Below are 14,323 nucleotides of genomic sequence, written 5' to 3'. Positions count from 1 at the left end.
TGAGGGGACTGAGGTGTGTCTGAGAACTCACAGTCTTTGGGCTCAGTGGAACTCAGATCTGCCACTCACATTTTGGGTTGCTCTTTAATTGTCTTAGAGGTAAAACATATGAACAAGATTTCCTTTACCCTGGGAATTATGAAGCAGTATTATACTGGGTATTATACTGAGTAGGATGGTCTTACTCTAAACCTGGGAAGAGGTTATCAGTGTGATAATACAGGGTGTTGTTAGATCCTTTCTGATTTGATGTAGCATAAACAATTTCTAACAGAATTTTGATTTTTCACTGTGTACTCAGCAGTGTTTTATTTGTGTGCTTCATTAATAAAAGCTTGATGCAGCAGATTTCATTCAAGACTGCCCAGAGAGTTTATAGAACCTCCATCCCTGAAGATACTTAAACTCAGCTTAGTGCAGTGTGCCCTAAGATGGCCTTCTGAGGAAGCGATTGGACCAGAGACGTCCCAGAGATCCTTTCCAGCATTAATTACTCTGTGCTTCTACGCTTAACTGAGGTAACATTGTGACATCACCATTTGTCTCTACTACTTCAGATGGCATCCACACAGACATCCTGCAATCAAAGGTTTTCCCTAGCGCAATGACGTTGTCAAGAGAACACTCAGTGGTATTCCCTAAGAAAATTGAAGGCTGCCACTGGCTGAACTTAAATTCATTGCAATGAACCTTCCAAGAAAACTTTACATTTTTGGGATTTGTTTCCTTTAGATGGAAAATACTTTCTTCTAGTTTGGTTAGCTCTAAAAACGTGGATTCTAGTGCTAACAGAGCACTTAATAGGGACTAGGCATTGTTTTTGCTGAACAGTCTATGGGCTTTTTTTTTTTAAATTGTGGACTTTTTTGAGTTTTATTATAATTCCTTCTAATGAAATGACTGGATGGTTTTAATAAGATTTAAAACTCAACTTCTTGCCACAAGTTACTGCTTAAGAAGAACAGATTTTCTCATAAACAAAATTCTCTTAAGTTTTACATAAAGTTGCAACATACACAAGAATTGCTTGATTCTCAGAAGTACTTAATTCCCTTGTGGCAACAGAAGGCAGTGATGTGCAGTTGTTCAGCATCTCTGAAATAAAGGGTAGGCCACTATGTAGTCTTGCATTTCTTGCATTCCACATGAGACTTTCAGATGTGCAAGGAATGCAGTATCAGGTCTGTCACTTATGGTATTGTGTGTGCCATCTGCTTGTGAACTAGTGACATGATATTTTAGTGATTAGCAGTGTGAAGAGCTGATGTATATATTACATCTGTATATTGCTGCAGATCTGTTTTTTTTCTTCAGCAGATAGGAAAATGAATAAGGTAAAAGCAACCAACACAGTCTCATCATTATGCAAAATATTTCAGTGCTGCAATTAACAGCAGCTATAATTTAAGCCCAGATTTAACATCAAAGGCCGTGGGGATAGAATTAGGATTTATATTCATTATAATTCTGCCAGGGCTTCAGTGAGTCTGATTGCTAGAATTCCTCTTTTGCATTAGCCGTCTTAAATCTGCCAAACAGCTCTCTTATATGCCTGGGTATGAGTGAGCTGTACTTGCCTCACATAATCATCTCTCAATTCATGGAAATGCCAACATTGAATGTTACATAAAAGTTCCAGAAGGCTTTGTTTCTGCTCTTCTTCGAAACAGCTGCCAAATTATGTTATAATTAACATCCAATTTCAGCAGGGAGTATTAAAATGACAGTCTCCTTGTGATCTGGAACCACGTCATGGTAGATGGGAAAGGGGGCAACTAAATGTTGGTGGGGAGATTTCCAACCCACTCAGCCAGAAATGCACATCTCCTCAGTCTATTGAGCTCTGCATCTAACCATGAACATTATTTACTTTTTCTATTAATGAAGACAATGCTACAACTAGCTCTAAATCCTGTAAGACACTTATCAAAGGAAAGACTACTTCTTAGTAGTTTTCAGACTTAATTGCTAATACGGATTTTATAGATTATATTCATATAGTAAATGAAAGAATTGAGTAATGGCCATTATTTAGCAACATAACAGAGCTTTAAGGCAATCAAACAGCAAGACTGGCTGTTGTTTCATCTGTAGGAAACACAAATTCAAAAATGTGGTGAAATATTACTGTTTTGTACATATTAAGAGGTAATAAGCAACATGTTCATGATTCACAGAAAAACCTCCAGGCCTGTGACCCATGTTATCAGGGGACTGTGACTTGTGACAGTGTCAGAGCTGGGATTAGACCCTTCTCCTCTATCTCACAGCTGCCTTAGATTTCATGAAAGATAAATCTTCGTAAGGGAGAGTTACATTTTAGGCCATAAACACTTTCTGATGATACATGCTGTAGCCTAGTACTTCATTTTGTAAAATTACCCACAAACTTATTCCATGCTTTGAGCTATGTGTCAACTTCTCTTAAATTTTTTTCTCATATTTTCAGGGTTGGGGCTTAATATAAATTATTTTTAGCTATCTTGTTAGCATTGCTTTTCCTCAAGGATCAGAGAACTAAGGAGAAATAAAACTCAATGAAATCAGTACAGTTAAGCCTTAAAAGATGTCATATTGTTTAAGATCATCAAAACTGTGTCTGGCGAGTCAGCATGGTCAAGTATGAGGATGGAAAACCTAAACAAAATTACAAAAGCGGTTTTTTCCCCCAAGGTTGTTTTTTTTTTTTTTACTTTTTTTTCCCCCTTCTCCCAGCCACAATTTCAACATTATGATTGGTTGAAAATCACAAAGTGCCTTCTTTACAATGGAAATGTAACAATACCACATGACCAAAACATCTGTACATTGCAAGATTTCTCAGCAATCCGGTGTGTGAACTTGATGTATGGGGAATTGTTAACGCCTGAAACAATATAAAAATGTACAAACACATGCTGAGTGCGAAGTGCTTGTTGGACGAGGTAATTGGAAGAGTCAATCCAAGGTTGCCTTTGGTCTAATGCTGTTTATGCCTTCACCAGAGATTGGAATTCTGTCAAGGAAGAAAATGAGAAAGGCAGGGAATAAAACTAGATTAAAGTGGGTTTTAACATCTTTAGAAAAGATAGATAAAAATGACTTAAACTCCTAGCTGTGGAGGGCTCCCAAAGTTATTATAACACTGCACAAGCTACTGCTAAACTGAGATTCTGGGGGCGTAACAGATTTTTCACTCCATAAAAAGAGTAAGTGCAGAGAGGAGGAGTGCGTCTTGTAAATTCGTATTTGTGGGAAATCCTGAGTTAAAGGTAAACTATCTTTAACCCATTACAAACTCTGATAATAGCCAAGGAAGCAGAGAGTGAATTAGATTGAGCCTGTAGCTTTCAATGTGAGGGATTTTTTGATTTTGTTATTCCAAACAAAAAATATCAGTAGTGATGTAATTTCAGAATGGGAGATTGAACAGTTCAGGGCTAAGATCTGCATAATATAATGCTCTATTTGGGGCTCATAAACAGAAGCTGCAAAAGCTGCTGCTAAAGCAAATTCCTCCAACAGTGTATCTCTATCTCCTCCCAAACTCTGGCTAAGATTAGCACGTGTGTCTGTTAGAGTTATTGCCACCTGTCCTAGTTCGGCTGAGACAGCCCTGTTTTCAGTGACTTCATCTCTAATATATGATGCATAATGTCCTATTTTCCTTTGCTGCAATTTCTAAAAGAAATATCCTGGCCAGTTTACATTGTCCCTATGAGGTTTTCTTAAGGAATTTGATTTAGTTTCTTGCAGAAGGACTGCCCAGTGAAATCTGCACTTGCCAGATAATTCTCCAGCACAAAATTCTGTGCTGCATTGCAGCAGTTCTAGCTTTGAAAAACAATACCAGTCTTATTTTACATTACTGAATTAAGCACTCGGTAATACTGGCCAATGTTTGATAGTGGTAGATGAAGGAATAAGTTTATGTAGGTGGAAGTGTGTTTAGAATTGAAAATGTCATATGGCCGGAAGTGCAGAGCATCCACTGCCGAAATGGAAATTCAAAGAATGAATAGGTGTTCAGGATGTTTTAAAAATCTGGCACATTGAGTCTATGGATCAGACACACAGCAGAATTAACACCAAAACCGTTATTATTGATTGGAAGAACAGGCTCTACATTGGGCCTAAATGTGCTGTTGCTGCAACAGAGACCAAATGGGAATAAAGCTATGCAAATAAAGGAATATTTGCTGGTACAGAAATTGAGGCAGAAAGTACCAGGCCAAAGTACTTGGATGTATTCTTCATGCTACAGTTTAAATGCAGCCCTAAATGCATGCATTTTAAAACACAAATTTTATGGAGTTTCCTAAAGTCTTACCTTCCACTCCAATTTTACCATCACCATCAGTGTCACCTGCAGCCAGAAAAGCCTTGGTCTCCGCGGAGGTGAGGACTCTGGCACTTGAGGAGAAATTCTTCAGAAACAGCCTGAAATAGAACAGGGCTTGAGCTTTATTCTCTGAAATGTCCTTGGCATATTGGTATTTCTGGTTTTCTTAAACCCATGCCAAAAACCCCATAAGGTAATGCCTGCTCTTATTATGTGAGGAAATCCACACAAATTCAAGGAAGGACAAAGAACTGTGTTTTATTTTTAAAAGAACAGCACGTTTCTTCTAGGACACCAAGTGAGTTCAAAGGTTTACACTATTTGAAGAAATACAGCAGCTGAACAGTACTTACTGAAGCTCCTCTTCTTCGATGAAACCACTCTTGTCCTGATCAAGGATTCCAAAAACTTTCTTTATCTGGTCAGGAGTTTTGCTGGTTAAACCAACCGTGGAGAAGAAAGCCTTGTAGTTGAACGAATCATCAGCTGGAAGAAACAGAAGTTGTTCAAATATTTTCCCTTGAAGTTGCTACTACTGTATGTATTCCTTGGGAATATGTGTATCTTTTCTTAAGCATCAGCCTGCTCCTCCTTGTCTTGTTCCCCGGTGTAGCAAAAAAGAAGATACAGTGGATAATTTCCCTTTTTAATCACTCTGCCTGTGGTCATATATCCTTTCAGCCAGTTTGAAGTTTTCTGCTCTGCTAAATCAGGATTTATGCAATGTGTCACATGCAATTAATAATAAATTAAAATTTAGAGGGTGCTACTGTGGCTTACAGACCAACTCCTATAATTTGTACTTAATTTTCACTTAGTCCTTACCTTGGTGAAGAATTTGGTAGAAAAGTAAGTAATTCACAGTCAAACTAGCTCTTTGAGCATTTGGAAAATTGCCTTGACCTTGCCGAGGAACTCTTAAGAGAACTGAGACTGGTCATTGCTTCACAAATGACACGATTCTGCAAGCTGAGGTGCTTTTTTGACATTATGAAGGAAGAGGCCAACTATTTAAATATAAGTCTTTAACAGGTTTAAAAAAAATGACAGAATTTAGAGTTAAGCCAGCTGTAACTGAAACTGTGGCCCTTTAACTGCTGCTCTGTGTTTTAGGGAATGTTACCCACCAAATAACCACTTGTGAGACTTTCTGAATTCAAGGGGCTAGCTACTGTAATGTAGCTAGAAAGAGTTCTTACAGGGGAGGAATCTAAGGGGAAAATGATAGGCATGTCATCTTAAGACATAAAAATGATATGCATCTTCTGGCTGCAGAGAGACCATTCCTTACCCTGGCAGCTGGAGAGAGCAGATTCAATATCTTTAGCAGAAAGGATGTCAGTGATGGCCATTGTTGAACTGTAAAATAAATTAAAATGTGAGCTACTTAGTCATTAAAATGACTTCTCTACCTCTTTCATGGCTCTATTTGAAGTTGCTGCTGTGACAGTATATGATAGGGGAGACATTATTCATCTAATTGTAAGCGGAGTGTACTGTAACAGATGTCTGCAGCAGGTGCTTCCACTTAAAGCTGGGTAATGAGGGAGGAATTCTGCATGCGGGAGTGTGGGGCTTCAGGAAGATCTGATGCCTGTACTGCACTGGGAGAGCAAATCAAAGGTGTCTAGCACCAGACAACTTCATGACTTCTGTGTGGGTTTTCCTGGAGGTGGATTATTACTCAATTAAAATCAGCATATATTTACCGCATACATAAAAGATAAGGCTCAGTATGTCCCCTAGAACTATATCTGGAATAAAAGTAATTGGAATTTTAAAAATCTAGTGTTATTATCAATAAATGTAGTGATCTTTTCAAATAATGAAAATCATGGTGTAGAATAAGTAATAATAGTTTTACTCATTTCAGGGAAATCTAAATTTGGAGAGTAAGTTCCTCCTCCATTTAGTTGCAACAATAAATGTAACTACATGATATATTTGTCTTGCTGGGCTGCTGCATCATTAAAAGACTAGATTTCATGATAGCTTTATAAAAAAGTTTTCTTAAGTGTGTTGTGGTTTTTTTTTTTAATTCTATGTAGGTGATAATAAACCAGATTTTTCTCCAGATTTTGGCATTTCAGTATATTGATGTGCTTAGAACAGAGGTATTGAGACTTGATATTCGTTCCTAGTAGAGTGGAGGAGGCGTTTTCTTCTGATACAGCAGCATTTCATAAAAGATACTCTTTGTCCCATTCAGCCACCAACAGCTGCAATAATTTGCCAACGTAATATATATCGCTTAAAAAAATGCTACAAGGCCTGAATTTCTAATCAATTTCTCAGTGTGAACATAGCATTGATGAATTTACAGTTTGGTAAACTTCACACACCAGTGCAGACTGGTTACAGTTTAAAACTTGCGACATTACTGTAAAGTAGCTTCATGTTAATGAAGGAAGAGGAACTAAGGCATAGAAAAGTTATTCTTGAAAGCCACAAGAGAACAGAAATATTTTCATTAACCCCTAACTGATCTTCAACAACATCATCCTTCCTAAGCATGGAAAGCAGCATTCATGAGACAGAAACCAATGCCGGTAACCATTTATAGTCTATGCGCTCGTTTGAGATCTACACACAGGTTTAAACTTTGCCTAAAATATGAAATGGCTGCCTCCATACCTGTTGGTTTGCAGCAGAGGAAACTGTCAATCATTTCAGTCCCTTTCTCAATATCTCAGGTTTAAAGAGACAACGGGACAAACTCACACTGATGGCAAAGGGTACTTCTTCAGCTAAGGCAGATGAGTTACTTTTGGTTTGCTAGCAATTACTTCTATTACTAAAGTCCCAGTGACTTCTTGTGCAAAGTACTTCCCCCTCTCGGCACTAGGCAAGATAATTTGGAGCTATGCCATTCACCTAATTCTCACTGCTGACAAGATTAAAAATGGGGAAGTGTTGAAGGAAAACCTAAAAATTGCAGCATTTTTTACAAGGGGCATCGTTCCTGTCTTTTTCCATCCTGTGATCTGAATGCTGATTCTATTCTATGTTAGCTTGTAAAGACACAACATACTGGAAGCCGATATAAGAATAGATATCTTCATTGCATAAGTGCTTTCCATCTAGGGAGCATTTTGCTTTTGTGTTTCTTTTTCTGAAAGCAGAGGATCTAATTAGCTTACCTTTGTGGTCTTCTTGACTGGATAAGGTAGCAATCTGGTTGGGAGGAACGTACTTGCTGTGTGTCTCCAGCAGAGCTGAGCTTGCATATATATACTTTAAGTTGTATACCATATACAGATTTTAGATTTCAGCGTCACGAAGGGGGAATGGTGTCAAATGAACTTGCCTAACTAATCATCTTGCACTATTTTTATCTCAAGAGAATACATATGATATTTGCAAACGAAACAAGATAAGTGGCCAGATAGGCGAAAAGGACAGAGTCGTATTAAATTTCTTCTGATTTAAGCAGAAAATACCAACTTCTCCGTATGATATAAGGCAGGAAAAAACCCCCACTATCTGATAATGCTTGATCTGAGGAGTCAGATGAAATGAAGCACTACTAACTTCTGAAGAGATGCCTTTAATGAATGTTTAAATGTGATAACTTGCTATCTTATCTGTAGACACTACATATGATAGTTTCATCATTAGAGCACTAAACAAGAAAAAATTAAAAATATCCTGTTCAAATATTGTTTGTGTAGCAAACCATTTAGGGAAAATAATAGTCATGTTGTCTCCCAGAATGTCTGGTCTGTTGTTGTTTTGAAAAAAAGCCCACAGAGTGAATTTGTTGCTACAGGAGGTAAAATAATATTATGTCAATCCATCGGAACAGTTGGTTGGGGGAGGGTATTTTGTCTGGTATGTTTCCAGAGAAAATCTTAGAATTCTGCAAGGTTCTGACATCCTGTTTAGTCGCGTATGTATGAAGCAAAGGGGTTGTGATCTACCCAGCTGTCTCTGAGACAAAAGCCCCTGAGCCCTACATGAAAGATCTTTGCTTTTGGAATAGAGAGAAAAATTTTGATAGCAGCATCACTGCAGGGAACAATATGTGAAGAGTGTTTTTGTAATTTTGTAGCCTACCTTCTGATCTCTTTTAGATAAGTGATTATTTTTCTAAATTTTTTTTGCCAGCACTGTTTCCAAGTGCTCCTTTGTGCTAGTTACTTTTTTTTTTTAATAGCATAGAAACAATTTGATCATCTCAATTTTCGTTCATGAACATCATACCCTAACTGGGTAAGGAGCCTGTCAGCTTGTATCTCACTTGTGGCTTGAGGCAGCAGAACAGTGAAAGACAAGTCATATGGATGACAGCACAAGATAGCATTATGGCCAGGGGTAAGGGATGGCAAGGGATGACAGTGCAATTGGCATCACAGCTTGAGGTGGTGGCACAGTAAGAAGTGACAGTGCAGAGACTGTCTTAATGTCAGAGAGAGTATCAAGGCGTCTTTTTTCCATAGCATTTCCCTCTACGATTGAAGGCAAACCTAGCCAAGCACTGAAGCCAACCACTAATAAATCATAGTGTGAGGCAGAAGAAGTGGCAAATGGGGTACCTACAAGACCTTACTGCGTTCAACATTGACAACAGCTGATGAAAAAGCAACAAAAGACTATTGCAAAAGATACTGCATGTAGAAGGGGGTGTTATTTCACTTACTGTGTATAAACATAAGAAAAATTTCTACTACAAGGGTTTTCTTCTTTTTACAAATTCTGCATGTCTGTTCTCCATAAAAAAGCTTCAGACATGGATAATTCTTGTGAGGGGCAGAACTGTTGGTTAAGAATGGCTGCGGAAGATTTCAGCTTTCCCAGTTTTCTGAATGGGTTGTTGACCAGCTGACGCTGAAAAATTTCAAGAAGAATTTGATGGATAGATATTTAATACTGGCTCTTGTTGCCACTGGTGACATCTGGTAGAAGGAATACAAATATCACTTCCCCCCTCAAACTATTCCAAGAAATTACTTTTATTCTACATGGGAAAAAAATTCCTCTCCCTTGTGCACACACCACCCTTTTCTCCCCCTCCAATTTGGAAAATTGCCTACATAGTGCCAACAACTGATGTGAATTAAGTAGGGTGTCCAACATAAAAACTGATGGCATGATATGACCTAATGAAGCTAAGTTAAGAGGAAGGCCAAATTCTGCTGAAACTCTTGGACTGCAGGAGTCTACATGGGAATTTGGTCTCCGGTGTCTATTTCAGAGAATGCATTTGATTTTAGATGCAATGGCTTCTCATTTTGCCCAGAGCTAATTCCACATATGTTAACCCCTCGCCCCCACTCTTCCCTTTAAAAATAGCATTGATTGCTGTTATTTCCCTTAATGCCTGTGGACTGTTGCCATTAGTTTGAACTTTTGTATGTGAATCACATAAGGATGCAGTCTTTAAAAGTGTGCTTTGTTGTCTAAGAAGCTTCAACAAGATGATTCTGTTTGTTCTCTGAAATTTTAAGGATAAAGCATGAATGTCAAATGATTTATGGCTCTAGTCTGTTGAGCTGCATTCAGACTCCAGCAAATTTTGGAGTCACTTTTGCAGTGAGATTGGAGGCACTAGAGATCCAGAACACGTGCACTGGCTGGCAGGATGAAATGCACAAGGATCATATAACTCTATTTACAACCAGCCTCCAACAACCATTTCATTTTCAAGCCCTACATTAGAAATTGCAAAAACATCTGTGTGGTCATTTTTGCTTTCTTAAATCAAATACTGTTAGTAACTTTTCAGCTGCCATCCAACTTGGCAGGGAGAGGAACTGGGAAAGTACTAAAAAGTAAGGAGAAGATAGCCCTTTCAGATTGTATGGTTACAACTAAAAGCAGTTTTAAACCCTGGGACTTGAGCATTTCACTTTGCTCCAGTCTCATTGCCTTCTAGAGGACTCTGCTGGGGAATGCTCCACTCTTGTTGTTTTATTCTTCCCATTTTCAATCTTAACTCTTCCAACACCTGAAGTTGCCTCCCCAGTTTGGAAAGCTATATATTATGTCATCATAAGTTCTATAATATATTCTTGTAATTCTTCTTTGAGTGCTGATGTGAATTGTGTTTGCAATAGAATAACAAAAATACACTAAACAGTTGTGAAAGCCTACTTCAATTTATGTAAGTGTGATTTGCTGCCCTTGTATATGCCTGAGATGATTTTTCCTGAATGTTTATGATAGGGATATCCATAGTCACCAGTCAAGGAATAGAAATCATCTTATATAATGTGTTAATCCTATTGTAAAATGACATGTGAATAGTGAAAGTGGAATATTCATTCAGCTTGTAATTTGCTTTGGGCATGTATGAGATGAACGAAATTGTATGAATGTAATTTAGTGTAATTGTATTAATGCATCATGCTCCTGTCATTTGAGGAACGTAACTCTTGGAGTGATCTGGAAATATTTGTGAGTGGTTTTAGGTTTATATTACTTAATCTAATATCTGTAGACATCTTGTAACTACCCCCCAGTAAAATGCTGAAAAAGAAAAATGCTAAAAACAGTTGCAATGGGATGAGGAAGCTGTACATGGCAAGTATACCAAATAACATCTGTTTTATTTTTGCAAACTTGAATGAAACAGAAAGATGAGGTAATTTATTTTTCACCAGCTATCATTCTAGTGTCAAGTGGCTTCAACCCCTGAGGCAGATTTTCAGAGATTCTAAGAATTTACAATGTAACTTTTCAACTTCAAGTGTCCTTTAAAGTGCTAATTTACAAAATTTCTTCAGTCATATTTTTCTTACCTATGCAAAGCATAATTTTTAAGGCAGTTGAATTGTTTGCATAAATTGGACAGTTTCTGGTTCTATGTTCCTGAAATTTGCAAGAGTTTCCATTCTCATTCCAAAATTTGAAAGGAATGTGATCCAGAGGTAAAATCTATGTGGTTTCTCAAGCTGCAGCTTGAGGTTTTTGTTTCTGAATTCAAACTTTCCAGTTCACTTCCATTTCTGTTTCTTTCTGAAAATGTTCATGCATTGATGCAGAAAGAAAAAGTGGTTTTTTTTTCTGAAGAGAGAAATTCACATAGAACGATTTCTGAAATGATAGATTCCTGGGTCTGTTAAATCTGATACAATCATTCATAAATGGACAAAGTGCTTGAACCTCCAGATTACTCTATCCATAGTTTAAAAATTACGTGCAACAAGTGTCAAATAGCCTAAAGAATAAATAATTTTCCTGCTTTAATTCTGAAAAGCTTGCTCTTTTTGGAAGTGTCCTAATAAAATTACCTAATCCTAATAAAAAAAAAAAAGGTGTGGGATAATCAATTTTTTTGAGTAGAAAATAAAATCAATTCTATCAAGGCAATCTAGCTAAGTTGGAAGCAAAGATATATGCTGAAAACAGAAGTTCTATTCAATATTTGATCTACTATATTCTGTTCTTGAGCTATGTTCTTCAACTCCTCCCTAAAGAGGGTCCTTGTCACACGAATTGTAACATTAATCTTTGTGTTTACAATGCACGACCCAGTGCAGTCCTGCTCCATGACTGTGGTTTACAAGCACTATAAATAATCATCAGTTGCAGCAGGCTTTCAAATATAGATATGTTTGAAATTAACTCAGATGTTTTTGAGCTTGTCTGTATATTCTTGTATGGTCCTTATCACACTGTGTAAACAGTGTATCCCACTGTAAACAGAAACAACTCCGTGCAGTTATGTAATTGCCAGAGCGTGGAATAAGAATTGGGTCATTATTCGTGCATATACTAATCTAGTACTGATATTGCTGAATAAAGCAGTGCCTTCGATTTTTCTGGCAGAGTTGCTTGTCAAGAATATATGTATTTCAAGGATATATGGCTTTCAAAAAACCCAAATGCTAACTGACATAAAATTGACTCTTAGAGATGTTTTTCCTGTGCACAAAGCCCATACCCAGCCTGAATAATTGGTGCCTGGTGAGGTGTGACTTAATGCCCTGCTCCTCCATTTGCTGAGACCAGGAAATGGTCAAAACTTGTCACAGCTCCCATCCAGCCTGTGTGCTGGGGCTTCTTTTCTGTGGAAACTAGAGTGTGATAAGGGGCTGATGTGTGTTTGGGTATTGTCCAAATGTGGAGTTCATGTCTCCAGGGCACACACCCGGCCTCAGGAACTCAGAAGCATTCCTTCGTCCCTCGTTAGACATTGCCAACAACACTGACAATAATTAGAATGAGGACTATAGAAAAGTAAGCTGAATTAATATGGAAATTGGTACTAGGGACATAATGGCATCGGATATGAAAGCATTAGGTCTTTACAAACAAGAATTCATTGAGCATTTGAGAGCTAAGCCTGGTTTAATCAAATGGTGCATCAATAAAGTGATTCCACTATTCAAATATTTAAAGGATCAGTGGGATGAAAAGACAGAAGCAGGCATTGTTCTTCCTATACAGTCCTGCATTTGTGCTGTAGCTCCTGAGTAATACCAGTGTCCAGAGAGTCCAGTGATTTCAAGCTTTATTGTATAATATAGAACAACACAGACAGAAAATGTGAGTTCTTATTATTCATTTATGGACAAACTGCTTTATATTCACTATGGATCCTATTAGCAAATTGCTGCAGTCAGATCACTTAGAATCTTTTGGTCTGAAGGAAAAAATAGATATATTGTATTCTAGCGATAAATTCACATGACAGTCTTGCCTTGAACTGTAATGGCCTCCATCTGAGCTGAATTATAGCACTGATTGCACTTTACTAAAAGGATACATTTTAAAAGGGATTTTACTAAGCTGGGAAATTCAGGAGGAAAAGGCTAGGTGAATCTCTAGGGCAAGAGGCTTGTCTCCTTAACAGAGATTCAAGTCTGGCTGTGACTGGTTAGCTGTTATAGCAGAAAACGTCCTTAAGCTGTTCAGAAATCGACCATGAGCTCTTGCTCACACAAGACAAGGCCTGCCAGCAGTAAATGGGGAGATGCTTGACTGCATCTATTATTCTCTGAGACAACTCGTAGAATAGCATTATAATACAGAGACAACAAATAGGCAAACAAAACTCTTGAGATTCTTGAATCGATCTTACAATTTTTGAAGGATTTGACTCATTAGTTTTTAACTTTTGCATTTGGATATGCTGTATAGCAACCTCCAGAATTGAAAATCCAGAAGGTGAGAGCAGAAGGTATCTTGCTGATTCCTGAATTCTCCATATTGGCTTGTCCTTTTCTGAGTAGAGGTGGACGGAAGCAGGTGTTAAGCAGAATATATGCTTTAGTGCTTTGCTGAATTTGAAAAGTAAGACCATTTTGCAAATGTATTGTACGTCCTACAGCTGGGCTGTACAAGCTGTAGTTCTGGGCAAAATTTGGCACTTACAATTTTTGCAATTACTTCTGTGCACAATGTGATATTACTGAAATTTGATTATCATATGAAATATGAAGCCTTTACTAAGCAGTGCTCCAAAGCTGTTACCTCAGAATACCGTGGTAAGGTAATTTCAGAATACCAAATCCCAGCTATTTCCTGAAAGTTACAGCTATATAAAACTTTACTTAACAGCAATGTTGAAAAATGCATGCTAATCAGTGCTGAAGATCTTCCCCATCACATAACCTTATAATTGATGGTGTCATCAACAGCAGAGACAGTCATTTAAATTATGAATGCTTCTGGTTATGAATGATGGAATTTTTTGGCATAGGAATTAAAGTGTATGCATTATTAGAACTAGTAGAAGAAATCAAGTCATGCTTTGGAGGAAAGTACAAAGTTAGATGTGGTTTAACTTCATGAATATTTGGGTAACAAAGCATATTTTTCTATTAAATATGTAGGTATTACAAATCAGATAGAGAAGCATCCATTAAATGATGTTTGAAAGTTGTTCTAAGCCTTTTTGAAGCTGGTATGTAAGGCCACCACTCTTAAATTAAAATATCTATAAGCAGTTATGGCAGTGCCTTCATGGATGCAGGCAGCTGAAATGACCAGCTTAATCTTTGTCAATCTGTTCCATTTTGATGGTGCTAGTCTAGGGAGCTTTCTGATGAGCAGTGA

At 37.6% G+C, this 14,323-nt stretch overlaps 1 protein-coding gene across 1 annotated transcript; it reads right to left on the bottom strand.

Moving 5' to 3' along the window:
• Positions 1-2,969: 2,969 nt before the first annotated feature.
• Positions 2,970-7,573, bottom strand: LOC104135851 (parvalbumin, thymic). The gene is given in 7 exon segments (XM_009649534.2): positions 2,970-2,995; positions 4,310-4,419; positions 4,675-4,807; positions 5,613-5,680; positions 7,462-7,496; positions 7,498-7,543; positions 7,545-7,573. Coding segments are annotated over 7 exon segments (447 nt in total).
• Positions 7,574-14,323: the final 6,750 nt, after the last annotated feature.

This window comes from Egretta garzetta, unplaced genomic scaffold, assembly GCF_000687185.1.
Source record: "Egretta garzetta isolate BGI_Z169 unplaced genomic scaffold, ASM68718v1 scaffold292, whole genome shotgun sequence".
Classification (NCBI taxonomy): domain Eukaryota; kingdom Metazoa; phylum Chordata; class Aves; order Pelecaniformes; family Ardeidae; genus Egretta; species Egretta garzetta.
Note: the sequence above shows the minus strand (reverse complement) of the source record. Positions and strands in the feature narration are given on the sequence as shown.